Source organism: Octodon degus, unplaced genomic scaffold (assembly GCF_000260255.1).
Source record: "Octodon degus isolate 3935 unplaced genomic scaffold, OctDeg1.0 scaffold00020, whole genome shotgun sequence".
NCBI classification, from domain to species: Eukaryota; Metazoa; Chordata; class Mammalia; order Rodentia; family Octodontidae; genus Octodon; species Octodon degus.
This window is the reverse complement of record NW_004524596.1, coordinates 11,922,471-11,934,970: the sequence shown is the minus strand read 5'-3', so window position 1 is coordinate 11,934,970 and position 12,500 is coordinate 11,922,471. Positions and strand designations below refer to the sequence as shown.

Below are 12,500 nucleotides of genomic sequence, written 5' to 3'. Positions count from 1 at the left end.
AAACACCTCAAATTTTGTTAGATCAAGAAAGTAACAACAGGGCCGGGGAGATGGCTCAGTAGAACAAGCGCTTGCCTGGCAAGCACAACAGCCTGAGTTCAATCCCTGGTTCCACCAAAAAAAAAAAAAAAGTAACAAAAAATTCCTAAAGCATTATTACATTCATTATCAAATAACTTTATTTGACAACAACATCAGCTTCTATGTCCAAAAACACTGCACTAACACACTGTTCAGATTCCTTTCCTAGTCCGCTATTAAATGTGTCTACAAGTCTTCACCTCAGTTTTGACTCTGCTATCTATACTTCTCTGCCTATACCTTCAAGATCTAACTCAAATGCTAAGTACTACTTAAAGCCTCTCTTAACTGGCACAACTACACTTTCCCAGTACCCCTGGAAATGTTATCCACTGATGGGAATGTATTCCACTCTACTTGGGTATACATTTTTCAATCTCTTGATCTTTTTTTTTCTTCCCCAATGTATTAGTACAGGGTCTCACTACACAGATCAGACTTGTAGTGATCCTCCTGTTTTCAATCTCTTGATCTTAATTAATTCTCTAAAGGCAGAACCATACTAAATTCCTACTACATGTACTCTGGCTCCACAAGAGCCTGGCCTCTTACAGGAGCTGACTAAACATTTACTGTACTGAACTGAATTCAGAATGACCACTAGAACAGAAAATGAGGGCCAGTCAGATGGCACAGCGGACTAAAGTACCTGCTTAGGCAGAGCCAAGGTGCTGTGTCCGGCCCCGCCCCCTGGACATGGAGTGCCCTGAGAATGTGATTGAGACTGGGCGTGGTAGTGTGTGCCTGTAATCCCAGCACTTGGGAGGCTGAAAACAGGAGGATCACTTTGAGTCTGATCTACGTAGTGAGACCCTGTACTAAATACATTAAAATTTTTTTAAAAAGAACAGAAAATGAGAGTGTTATATATACCTGATGCAAGGAGGAGTTTTTTGTTTGCTTGTTTGTTCTGAGATAGGCTCTTATTATATAGTCCAGGCCTGCCTTGACCACACTAGAGAGTCTAGGCTGGCCTCAAGTTCACAGCATTCCTCTTCCTTCAGCCTCCCAATTGCTGGGTTATAGGCATGCACCACCATACTTGGCTAAAAAGGGAGTTTCACTTTAGCATGTCTCATCTTCTATTCCTTTATGAGATCTGCACATTTTGTTCTGTTGTCTTTGAGACTGGGTTTTACTATGTACTTCAGGCTGGCCCCGAACTCATTTTGTAGCTCCAGCTGGCTTCACATTGATCCTCCTGCCTCACCCTCCCCAGTGTGCCACCATACCTGGCTAGATTTTGTTCTTTAAGAGATTTTGTTCTTGAAATTTCGATGTAGTTATGTAGCTCCATTATACAAATATGTGTTATATTAATAATTTTGTACTATTATGACATCCGGACCACCTGAAATTAAATACCATCAAGGTGTCTTAAATTCTCAGGTGCACATCCAACAAATTTAAATCATGGCATATAACTATTTGGGTAAGAATGAGTTCTGCCAGAAAAAAATGTCAGTAACACTAATAGGGTTTTTTTTCATTAATTCATACTTATTCTCTTTTCCTTCAACATTTATGTAGTGAATATATTCTATATGCCAAATATTGACTTTAGTCCAGAATCCTGAAGTCATATTACAAATTTACAGAGCCCTCAGACTCAGATTTCCCTTGGTAGAATGGCATTAATGCAGGTATGAACTACTGAACTATAAGGTAATTTGATCTGCCAGAAAAGAACCTCTAGAAAAATGAACTTGTCGGGGCTGGTGAGATGGCTCAGTGGTCTAAAGCACCTACTTAGAACAAACTTAGCAAAGCACAGGGACCACATGCCAGCCAGCCCCGCCCCCTGGTGGGCTGAGCTGGCCACACACACACACACACACACACACACACACACACATAAATAAAATAAATAAATTCTGAAAAAAACAAAAATGAACTTGTCATTGATTTAGCATTTTTTTGACACTAACAGTTTTAGTTACTGTCGAAGAATTCAATGTATCAACCCATATTGATATGTGATAATTTTGCTTCACAAATAATTCAGGAGTAATACAACAACATAAAATGCAGGATATTGGCTCACATCAAACACAAATCTGAATGTCCTATTTCCATAATTTAAAGTACATGTAACTTCTACAGAAAGCTATTTATGAACCGCTAAAATAAAATTTTCCCTTATTTCAGAGTTCACTAAAGAAAGAAGTCCATAACTACAAAGGCAAAAGGAAGTACATTAATATAGCAGAAAGATTACCCAGAGTTTAAAAAGTTAAGTGAAGACATTAGGTCTCAAGTGCCCTTAACAAATACATAGTAACTAAGTGCGGGGGGAGTATATGTGTAAACTTACTGCGACCATTAATCTTGTTTTGTCTACTTCACTGGATTAAGAAACACCTAGCAGATAGTAAAAAGCACACTCCTATGTGTTTCTGGGACCAGAGGGCCCATACATGCTTCTACCTTGGTCCTCTCCAGTAGCGTACTACACTGCTTCCCAGATGGGAAGAGCCAAGTAGCTCTGTTCCACCGTGCCCTTCCCCTGTGATGCTCCTGCCTTGCAGCCTGCTTAGTGAGGACTGAATTCTCTTAAAGTGGGAGCTAAATTAAACTTCTCTTAGTTGTCAATGTTTTGTTTTTTTTTTTACATTTATTTATTGTGTGGGGGGGGGCAGCTCAGCCCACCAGGGGGCAGGGCTGGCTGGCATGTGGTGCTGGGGGATCGAACCGCGGTCCCTGTGCTTTGCCAAGCTTGTTCCAAGTAGGTGCTTTAGACCACTGAGCCATCTCTCCAGCCCTTAGTTGTCAATGTTGAGTACTATGTCCAGCAACAAGAAAGCTGATTAGTATGGAAAACCACTACCAGAGATGTAGGAGTGTTACATTAACCATTGGGCTTTTAGAACTGGTTTGTAGAAGAATTTTGGAAAGATTTGAGGATCCAGGCTAATAAAGCCTTAGAATCTAGTAAGCTGAGTCTGATGGGTAACTCCAGTAAAAACTTAAGATCAAAATCTTGACAGGAAAGTGGACAATAAAGGGCTGCACCAGGATGTTTCATTTGGGAGCAAGGATTTTATCAGGAACTAAACTAGAGGTCAGGGGAGATGGCTCAGTGGAATAAACACTTCCCTGGCAAGTGCAAAGGCCTGAGTTCAATCCCCAGTTCCGCAAAAACAAAAAAAAAAAACCTCCTAAACTAGAGGTCATGTGTTCTACACTTTGGCAGAATATGTTACCTGTACTTTACCCATGTCCTGGGACTTTGTGAGAGAGGAAGATTAGGGCAAGATTGGACTAGTCTGGTGCAAGAATTCCAAAACAGCCCCACATTCAGGCTGTGGCACGGATACTACTGGCTGCTTTTGGCCAGATTCATTTTGAGAAATGGAGGCAGAGGAGCAGAAAATTACGAGAACTTTAAATTTGGCCCAGATGTAACCATATGTAAAGTCAAGGCCAAAGAAGTATGGCTGCTAAAGAGATTAGAACTCATTAAAAATAAACCAAGCACTTTGCACCTGGCCAAGAAGAAAGGTCTTCTAAGAAATCAGCAAGACCCAACCCAGGACTGCCAAAGTGTCAACTTTTCATTTGACCAGAGTCGGAGTCCTGCTGAAGAAGGGCATCTGGGTTGGGAAGACAGCTTAGTGGTTTAAGTGTCTGCCTAGCAAGCACAAGGACCTGGGTTCAAGCCCTGGTACTGCATGCTGTGCTAGACCCAGAACCCCAGATGCACTGTGCTGGCCACTAAATCCAGGTGTGGTGCTGGTCACTAAACCTGGGAGTGGTGGTGCACACCTGTAATCCCTGTGCTGGGGAGGCTGAGACAGGAGGATCACGATGAGTCCAAGCTGTACAGTGAGACCCTATACCAAATAAATAACTTTTAAAAAAAGGTTCCTGTGGGTTTTTTTTTTTTTTTTTTTTTGGTTTTTTTTTTAAATAAGTGCATCCCAGGGAATTGACTCGCCAGGATTCGTTTCACTGTTTTATTCATCCAGGTCACTACTGTATATTCATGAGCCAAGGCACCTGCCTACTGCTTCTATTGATGGCAGACTTCGGCATGAATCATGAGATGCTGGTTTTACCAGCATACAGAATGCAAGAGTTGTATCCATGGGGCTCCACTGAGATTTCAAAGGAAAGCCTGGCAGACCAGGCAAGAAACATCTGAGAAGCTAGTATTTGAAGCTGTGAGAATATCACCAAACATACAGTGCAGACCCTAGGAAATCAAAATTGCCAGCAATAGGGACTATCAGACAAGAAAAACTGCAGGCCGTGAGTGCAGTCAGGAAAAGAGAGAAGCATTTTGAGCTGTGTAGCAAGATCAGAAGGGTGGGGCTGACCTAGCCCTTTGGAATGCCTCTCTTAACCACATGCCCTGATGCCCAATACAGAGCTATATACAAGACTTCATATCTGCACAGATGGCTTTTGCTCTTCCCTTGGTCCTATTCTTTTCTATCCCCTCTACCTTCCTTATGTAACTTGTTAAGAGTCTGCCTTGAATCTTTGAAGGGACTAGGACTTGGACTTCTGCAAAGTTTTGGGACTACTGAGATGTTGAGAAAGGGACTGTGGCCACTTCAAGGATAGTTACATTATTGTTAGCTACAATGTTAGGCTTGCTATTATCTTTATTTGGAAATTACAGATGGTTTAAGGAGATGTGAGGTGTGGATTGGGACTTCTTTATCAGCTTCACTGGATTAAGAAATGCCTATGAGATGGCTAAAGCACAAGCCTGGGTGTGTACATGTGGCTCACTGAGGCATGACCCTGGGTACTCACACCAATCCCCTGCTCTGCTTCCACCACACCCTTCCACAAAGACATTTCTCACGTGGAGCTGCTGGCTATGGACTGGATTCTCTTTAAGCAAGAGCCAAATACAACCTGTCCTCCTTTCAACTCTAAGTGTCAGGAACTGTGTTCAGCAACAAGATATATAGATATCTTTATATATCTATACATAGGTATCTATCTATCTATCTATCTATCTATCTATAGAGAGAGAGAGAGAGAGAGAGAGAAACAGCCAGCCAGCAATTGTATTATCATTCAGAAGAGTCAAAGACTGACTCCAACCATAAAGTAAACTCTGCTACTCTGCCTGAAAGGATCACTTTTGTATTACAAGTCTGCATCAAATTCAGCTTCAACAATTACTAAGAAAACTAAAACAAAAAATAAAAACACAGAAGTCTTAAAGAACAACCATAGGTCTAAATGCAGAGATCAGAAATACTTAGCACAGGGGCTGGAGAGATGGCTCAGTGGTCTAAAGCACCTACTTGAAACAAGCTTGGCAAAGCACAGGGACTGCGGTTCGATCCCCCAGCACCACATGCCAGCCAGCCCCGCCCCCAATAAATAAATGTAATAAATAAAAATAAATAAATAATTTTAAAAAAAGATAGTTTTTTCTTTAAAAAAAAAAAAAAAGAAATACTTAGCACAAGTGATCAAAACTGGCCATTATTTTAACTTGGAACTCAATGCTAACAAGAATGATACACTGAGAACTCAGGGTTTCCCGTCACTGGATCTTATTTATACTTACTGTGCAGAACAGATACCAGTTTCTTCCTTGAAAGACTTGCCTTCATTCTATTTTGAGTAGAGAAAAATTACTCTGCCAGGCAATAGGCGTGCAGCTCAGTGATAGAGCACAGATTAAGCATGCTTTAAGCCCCGAGTTTGATCCACACCCAAAATAAAAAATTTACTACATCCTACATAGGCTAGCCAAATGAATACTATAAAGACTTATCAAATTTCTAAATGAGATAAAATATTCCTAGCTCAATTTTTATTCACAATTTTTCTACTTACAAAGTCTTGACGTATATCATTGAAGTCTTTGCCATATTTTTCCAATGCTTCTTCAAATAAGCTAGCTTCAGAGGCTGACCACTCCTCCATTTCATCTCTGCATAAAACAGGTCCTCCAAGGGGCACTAAGACACTAATTGCACTGCTCAAGTCATAGCCGTGTCTGTACAATGTATCCATAGCATGAAACTAGAGAAACAAAACACAGAAAGGAAATGTCAACTAGATATGCATGCTTGCTATATTATTTAGTTGAAAAAATTATAATACATAACAACAAAGTAGCACTTTTTAAATAAAAAGATTACCAAATAAGCACTTAAAATCTCATTTATTGCTTTAGTAAAACATTGACTTGTTCCCTTAAAATGCAGTGATGCATGCCTGTAATTCCCTCTACTGGGAAAACTGAACTGACCGTAAGCTCAAGACTAGCCTGGGCCACTTAGACCCTGTCTCAAAAGCAAGCTAAAGATATGGCTCAGAGGTAGGATGCATGGGTAGCACAGGCATGGCCCTGGATTTACTCCCCAGTACTGGCAAAAGGGATGGGGACAAATTGTGAAATGCTGATTTGTACCTGTTAAGGGTATGTATGCCAAAGTTACTTCAGTAACTGTACAAAGTTGATATAGTTTTCTCTGGCTAGGGAAATACTGGTAATACACCAGAAAGTGAGAAAAAAATATTCTAGGGTTGGAATAAGAGAATAGTAAGAGATACAAACCAATGGATTGGAATACAATATTTAAGGCAAAACAAAACTATATATCCAGGTTAAATAGGCAAAATAAAACAGAAGTATCTATCCATGTTAAAATGGTAACCTGACAGACTTTGGAAGAACAAGAACAGACTACCAGGTCTGGTTATGACACCTAGGCAGCCGTGTTTTGTTTCCTATACATTTCAACGAGTGACCTGAAAAGAGGAAGACAGATTGGTGAATACTATCACCTGGTGCTTACAATCCATTTTTTTTTTTTTTCTTTTTTCTTTTTGCAGAAGCACCTCAGGTCTAATCTACATAAAAAGCATTTTCTCCACTCAAAACAATGAATAAAGTAAGTTCAAAAATTTTAAGGTTTAAAACTCGTTGATGGGGCCAACGAGATAGCTCAGTGGTCTGAAGCGCCTCTTAGGCAAGCTTGGGCAAGCGCAGGGACCTTGTCAATCCCCAGCACTACATGCCACGCCAACCCCACCTCCAGGACAGGCCTGAGCCAGCCATAAAAATAAATACATTTAAAAAAAAAAATTCTTTGATGGTTTTTCTATTGGATAGAAAGACACTCATTCATAGCATCTACACCCACTCTGTACAGCAGGAAATCACAAAATAGGATAATCAGCTCTGCACATACATGGCTTTTCCAGACTAGTTGGCAAGGTGAGTCAATCCCTGCCCAAATGAGAACTAGTTCTGGTTTCACTCCTTCCCATCCAGACTTTCTAACACATGAACACTAAGTCTTCCATCTTTTACACAAAGTACCTTCTGCTGTTTATTAATAACTTCATAGATGGAGACAGCTTTATTTCTACACAACAATTAAGTTTCTTAAAATTTACTACCTAAATGATTCCTGAGTATACTTCAGGAACTGTGGAAAGTTCCCTGCCTGTATAAGAACATACACTAAAATCTAATATCAACTAATACATATGAAGACAAAAATGATTAGCCAAGCATGCACTAACAGTATATATTTACACTGAATAAAAGTGTGAATCTATTAGAAGAGCTAATCCATATTAAACAAGTTTAGAAATAATAACTAAACTGCTTTAAATAAGGTTGACATCTCTCTTAAACCACTGAACTCCACTAAACAAAATCCAAGCAGAGATTTCATTATCAGCTTCCTAGTTACGGCCAGCAAGTCCACCAACCGCGTGCAGTCTTGCTGTATGTGAGGCACAGTCATGGAGCAGTAACTTTCAAGTAAATTTCCTCTTAGCCATCTGTTATAATTACTTTGGGTCTGGATGTCCCCCAAAGCCTCATGCAGTCAGTCATGGGGTGGGCTTCTAGAGTTTGCGATTAATTCACAATACAATGCTAGGATTAAGGGTGAGAGTGTCCACTTGCCCTGGGTAGACCGCCTGAATGCAAGGTCAGAGAGGAAAAGAGGCTCGCTGCCCTGCTGCTCCTCCCTTTTTGCTCTTGCTCTGTTTTCTGCAGCCATGAACTGCTGTTCCCTGCCACGGGCCAGGCCACTCTGCCTGGAGCCAGCTGATTAGACTAAAACCTCTACACACGTGAACTAAAGAAACTTTTCCTTCCTTTATTCTAGATGTTGGGTATTTGGTCCCAGCAATGAAGAGAAAAGTAATCGAGACATCTTTTTTGCCCAGGTGGGGGGTGGGATGGGGGGTAATGACACAGGCATGCAACTGGGTCTCACTATATAGTTCAAACAGGCCTGGAACCCAGTTTGTACAGCCCAAGCTGGCCTTCAACTCACTGCAGTCTTCCTGATTCAGCTGTCTGGGTGCTGAGATTACAGCTGAGAACCACTACACCCAGCTTTAGCTTCTCACCCTTCTGCAACAGGTGTTGTAAAACTCAACTAAGAACTGATCTTAATTCTTCCTTCGTACTCCACAAATTATAGTATCAACTGAAGTTTGCTTCTCTAGCTGAACTCAGTAAGTAGACCCTGCAGTTTAGCTTCAGTACAGCATTTACTTTTGTATGTTTACAACACCTCTGAAACTAGTTTCTGAATAACTGATCAAAAAAGTGAAAAGATCAGTATCGTTTAGAGATCCCTTCAATTAACAGCCCCATCATTATTTTTTTAAAATTTATTTATTTGTGTGTGTGTGTGTGTGTGTGTGTGTGTGTGTGTGTGGCCAGCTCAGCCCACCAGGGGGTGAGGCTGGCTGGCATGTGGTGCTGGGGGATTGAACCGCGGTCCCTGTGCTTTGCTAAGCTTGTTCTAAGTAGGTGCTTTAGACCACTGAGCCATCTCACCAGCCCCCCATCATTGTTATTTTATAGCTTCCTAAACTCATAATTAATAACAAAACTAAATAATTGAGCTGGGTGCAATGGTGCACAACTATAATCCCAGCATTTGGGAAGCTGAGGCAGGTGGACTGAAGTGAGTTTATGAACTGTATATAGCAAGATCCTTTCTGGGGGGAAAAAAACCCAAAAAAAAACCCTAAACTAAAAGATTCATACTGTCAAAATTCATTAATACAAATTAACTGATGATGAAATCTCTTAAGAGATAAAAGTAATTTTTATAATTAACAGAAACCAAAAGACACAGAACTAAATGTGTTTTTCTCAGCTAATAGTACACCAACCACTCAAAACCTCTCAAGACCACATTTAAACCACAGCCCACAGCAGAGCGCAGCACCGTTCCACAGGGTAGAAAGGAAGCACCTCCCCAGCACTGGAGGAGCAACCCAAGTTTGAGACCAGCTGGGTTACAAATTAAGTTCACGGCTGCCTGAACGATACAGGAAAATCTTGTTTATAAAAAAAAAAACCTTTAAGTGAAACGAATATAATCTGTGCCACAGAAGAGTCAACACCCAATAACGAAAGTGGGGAAAAAGGGCATATTGTGAAAGAACACAGCACTATAACATAATAACCAACAACTTAGTGTTCATCACTAAGATCATGAAAATTTAAAGATACAGAAAAGTTTAAAAACAGGAACAACTCATCAATGGTGAATAAAGTCAGAATCCTGGCTGGCAAGGGACATGAAGGAAAACTTTTGTGATACTGACACACTTTTATCTAGATCTGATATCTGCACATGTAAATTTATACAATGTACAACGAAGTACAAGACATTACATATTACTGTATGTATAAGTCAATTTAAAATAAAAAAATGTAATAAGCATAAAACCCCTAAAGTCTTCTCTCCAGATCCTTTGCAAAAATATCATCTTTCCAAGAGAGATACACACATTGCAGGACCCATTCAAATCTAAATTTTAAAACTCATCACCCAGCACAAGCTGTTCTCTCTGCCAATAAGTGGAGAAGGTGTTGTCACATTTCATCTCATTCATAACAGATGGAGATGACAAATCAAAGTATTTTAGGAGAAAGACTGACAAGGAAATCTTGGCAGTGGAATTCTCATCTTTTGTTCGTTAAGCATAATCACACTATGGTAAATTGGATTGTTCAGCAAATATTTGCTCTCTCCTCTGAACCTGCCCCAGAAACTGTTCTCTCGCCCCACTGATGTAGGGCTTCCCAAGTGACTTGCTGGCCAGCTCAACACTAAGACAGGAGACCTGAGCAGAGACTTGACCTATGTCCGAGATCTGGTCTCACCCTCTTGTGTTGCTGACTGTCGTGCACACAAGATGAGAGACACACAGGGCAGATTTAGACCCACATGTAGCTTGGCACTTAGTCACTTAATGTGGTTTACCAGAGCCTTGTCAACCTGCAGGTGAGTGTATGAGAAACCAATGTTTATTGTTATACCAGAAATTTGAGGTGATGTAATGGGTTCCCCAGCCACCCCTTTAAGAAGGTAGAACTTGCCTAGCTGCTTCAAGTACTACAAACACACAGCCCTCCTCCCCTTGGTTTTCCATAGTTATCTCAATTTAAGAAAGTTACTGCTCAGGTTACTTCTGGGAAGCCTCCAATCAACAATGCAAGGTGCAACAGCTCTCTCCAGAGAGGGCCCTTCAGGGAGCCCTGGGGAGTAAGGGCCTTCGTGCCTACTGCATCACAGCCCACCTTCTCCCAAGAGCCCATGCTCCCTTAACCACTTCCCTACAGGTGCTAATCCCTAAGGCACTTGCTAATAAATTTCTTGCATGAAAAAGCATCCTTAGAATCTGTTTCCCAGGCGACCCAACCAGTTATATGTAGCACTGTTATGACAGCACCTGGTACACACATATCTTCAATATTAACTAATTTGCTCAGAAACAATTTTATAAAAGCTTTACTTTCATAATTCCAGCACAAATTAGAGCACACAAAACATCACATCTACTTAAAAATTATTGAGCATAAAGTTTTTCTCTAAGCAGAAAGTGAATGAATGTAAACTCTCAGGAGTACAACCTAAAACTATGATCAATGCAAACTTTTTATGCATCAAAAAGCACAGCTACTGTGGAGAGGCACCCTTGTGATTCCGGCATTCTGGAAACCTGGGGCAGGAAGATTGCAATTTCCTCTATACTCTGGGAAACTTAGAAAGACCCTGACTCAAAATAAAAAATACAAAAAGGGCTAGGGACTACGGCTTGGTACAAAGGTCCTGGGTTCAATCTTAGCACACGCACACACACAGAAAGAAAGACGTTAAAAAAAAAAAAAAAACAATGAAACACAGGCCGGCCAAATAGCTCTGCTGATTAAAGCACCAGGCGCAGGGGCCAGGAGTTTGAGCCTCCTGGCCTGCCGTGCCAACCCCACCCTCAGGGGGCTGAGACCAAAATTGAGATGGCATGGTGGCACACAACTGTAATCCCAGCTCTTGGGAGGCTGTAAACAGGTAGATTTCTGTCTATGAGTCCAATCTAGTAGTGAGACCCTGAACACCCTATAGACCCTTTCCTAAAATACAATCAATCAATCAATCAATCAATCAATCAATTTAAACAAAAACCACTTCCAATTTGTTTCAGTGGGCGCTAAATACTGGCAGAATCGTATTCCAAGGGACAGCGCAGCACACGGAAAGAACTTGGTGCACACATGTCACTGAGCTATGCTGTCCTGTGCAAACAACTCATACGGGTTTACAAACTTCATCTTACGGTTCAAGTACAAAAGTATAAGGTAAATTAAGAGACACTTTAAAACAATAATGCAAACATGTAAAAGGAGATACAGAGAAGTTGGTAGAGATGGATTCGTAATCACAAACATTTACAATGCAGGGGCCAAGGAGATGGCTCAGTAGGATAAGCACTTCTCTGGCAAGCACAAGGGCCTGAGTTCAATCCCTGGTTCCACAAAAAAAAGCAACACACATTTACAATGCAAAAGAAGTCAAATGAAAATAAAATTAGCCAAAAAATGGTCTTAAAAGCTGAAAAACAGCAATGGAGTAAGCCTGAAAGAAAAATAGAAGAACACACAGAAATAAATTAAATAGAAAACAGGATTAAAAAAACCTAAAATCTCACTCTTTCAGAAAACTAATAGCTGGTGTGGTAGATTACACCCGTAATCTCAGAACTGGGGAGGATGAGGTGGGAGGACCACTGTGAGCTCTAGCCCATCCTGGGCTACAAAGTGAATTCAAGGACAACCTAAACTACACAGTAAAACCTTGTCCCAAAAAGATCAAACACAAAGACAAAGGCAGGCAGGCAGACAAGAAATTTCTGGGAAAACTATATGAAGGAGGAAAATAATAAAGGAGAGCTGGGGAAGATAGCTCAGTGGTCTGAGCACCTGCCTGGCAAGTGCAAGGTCCCAAGTTTGATTCCTGGCACAACATGCTGAGCTGGTCACCACCAAAACCAGGTGTGGTGGCACACGCCTGTAATCCCAGCACTGGGGAGCCTGAAAACAGGAGGATCACTACACGTCTGAGCTGCGTAGTGAGACCCTGTACCGTGTGTGTGTGTGTGTGTGTGTATAAATTTTT

At 41.0% G+C, this 12,500-nt stretch overlaps 1 protein-coding gene across 1 annotated transcript in view; it reads right to left on the bottom strand.

The window, feature by feature from the left end:
• The window catches only part of Mta3 (metastasis associated 1 family member 3), a 158,792-nt gene that overhangs the window by 50,855 nt on the left and 95,437 nt on the right, over nt 1-12,500 (bottom strand). The window contains 1 exon segment of the mRNA XM_023711233.1: nt 5,890-6,078. Within this exon segment, the coding sequence (XP_023567001.1) occupies nt 5,890-6,078 (189 nt within the window).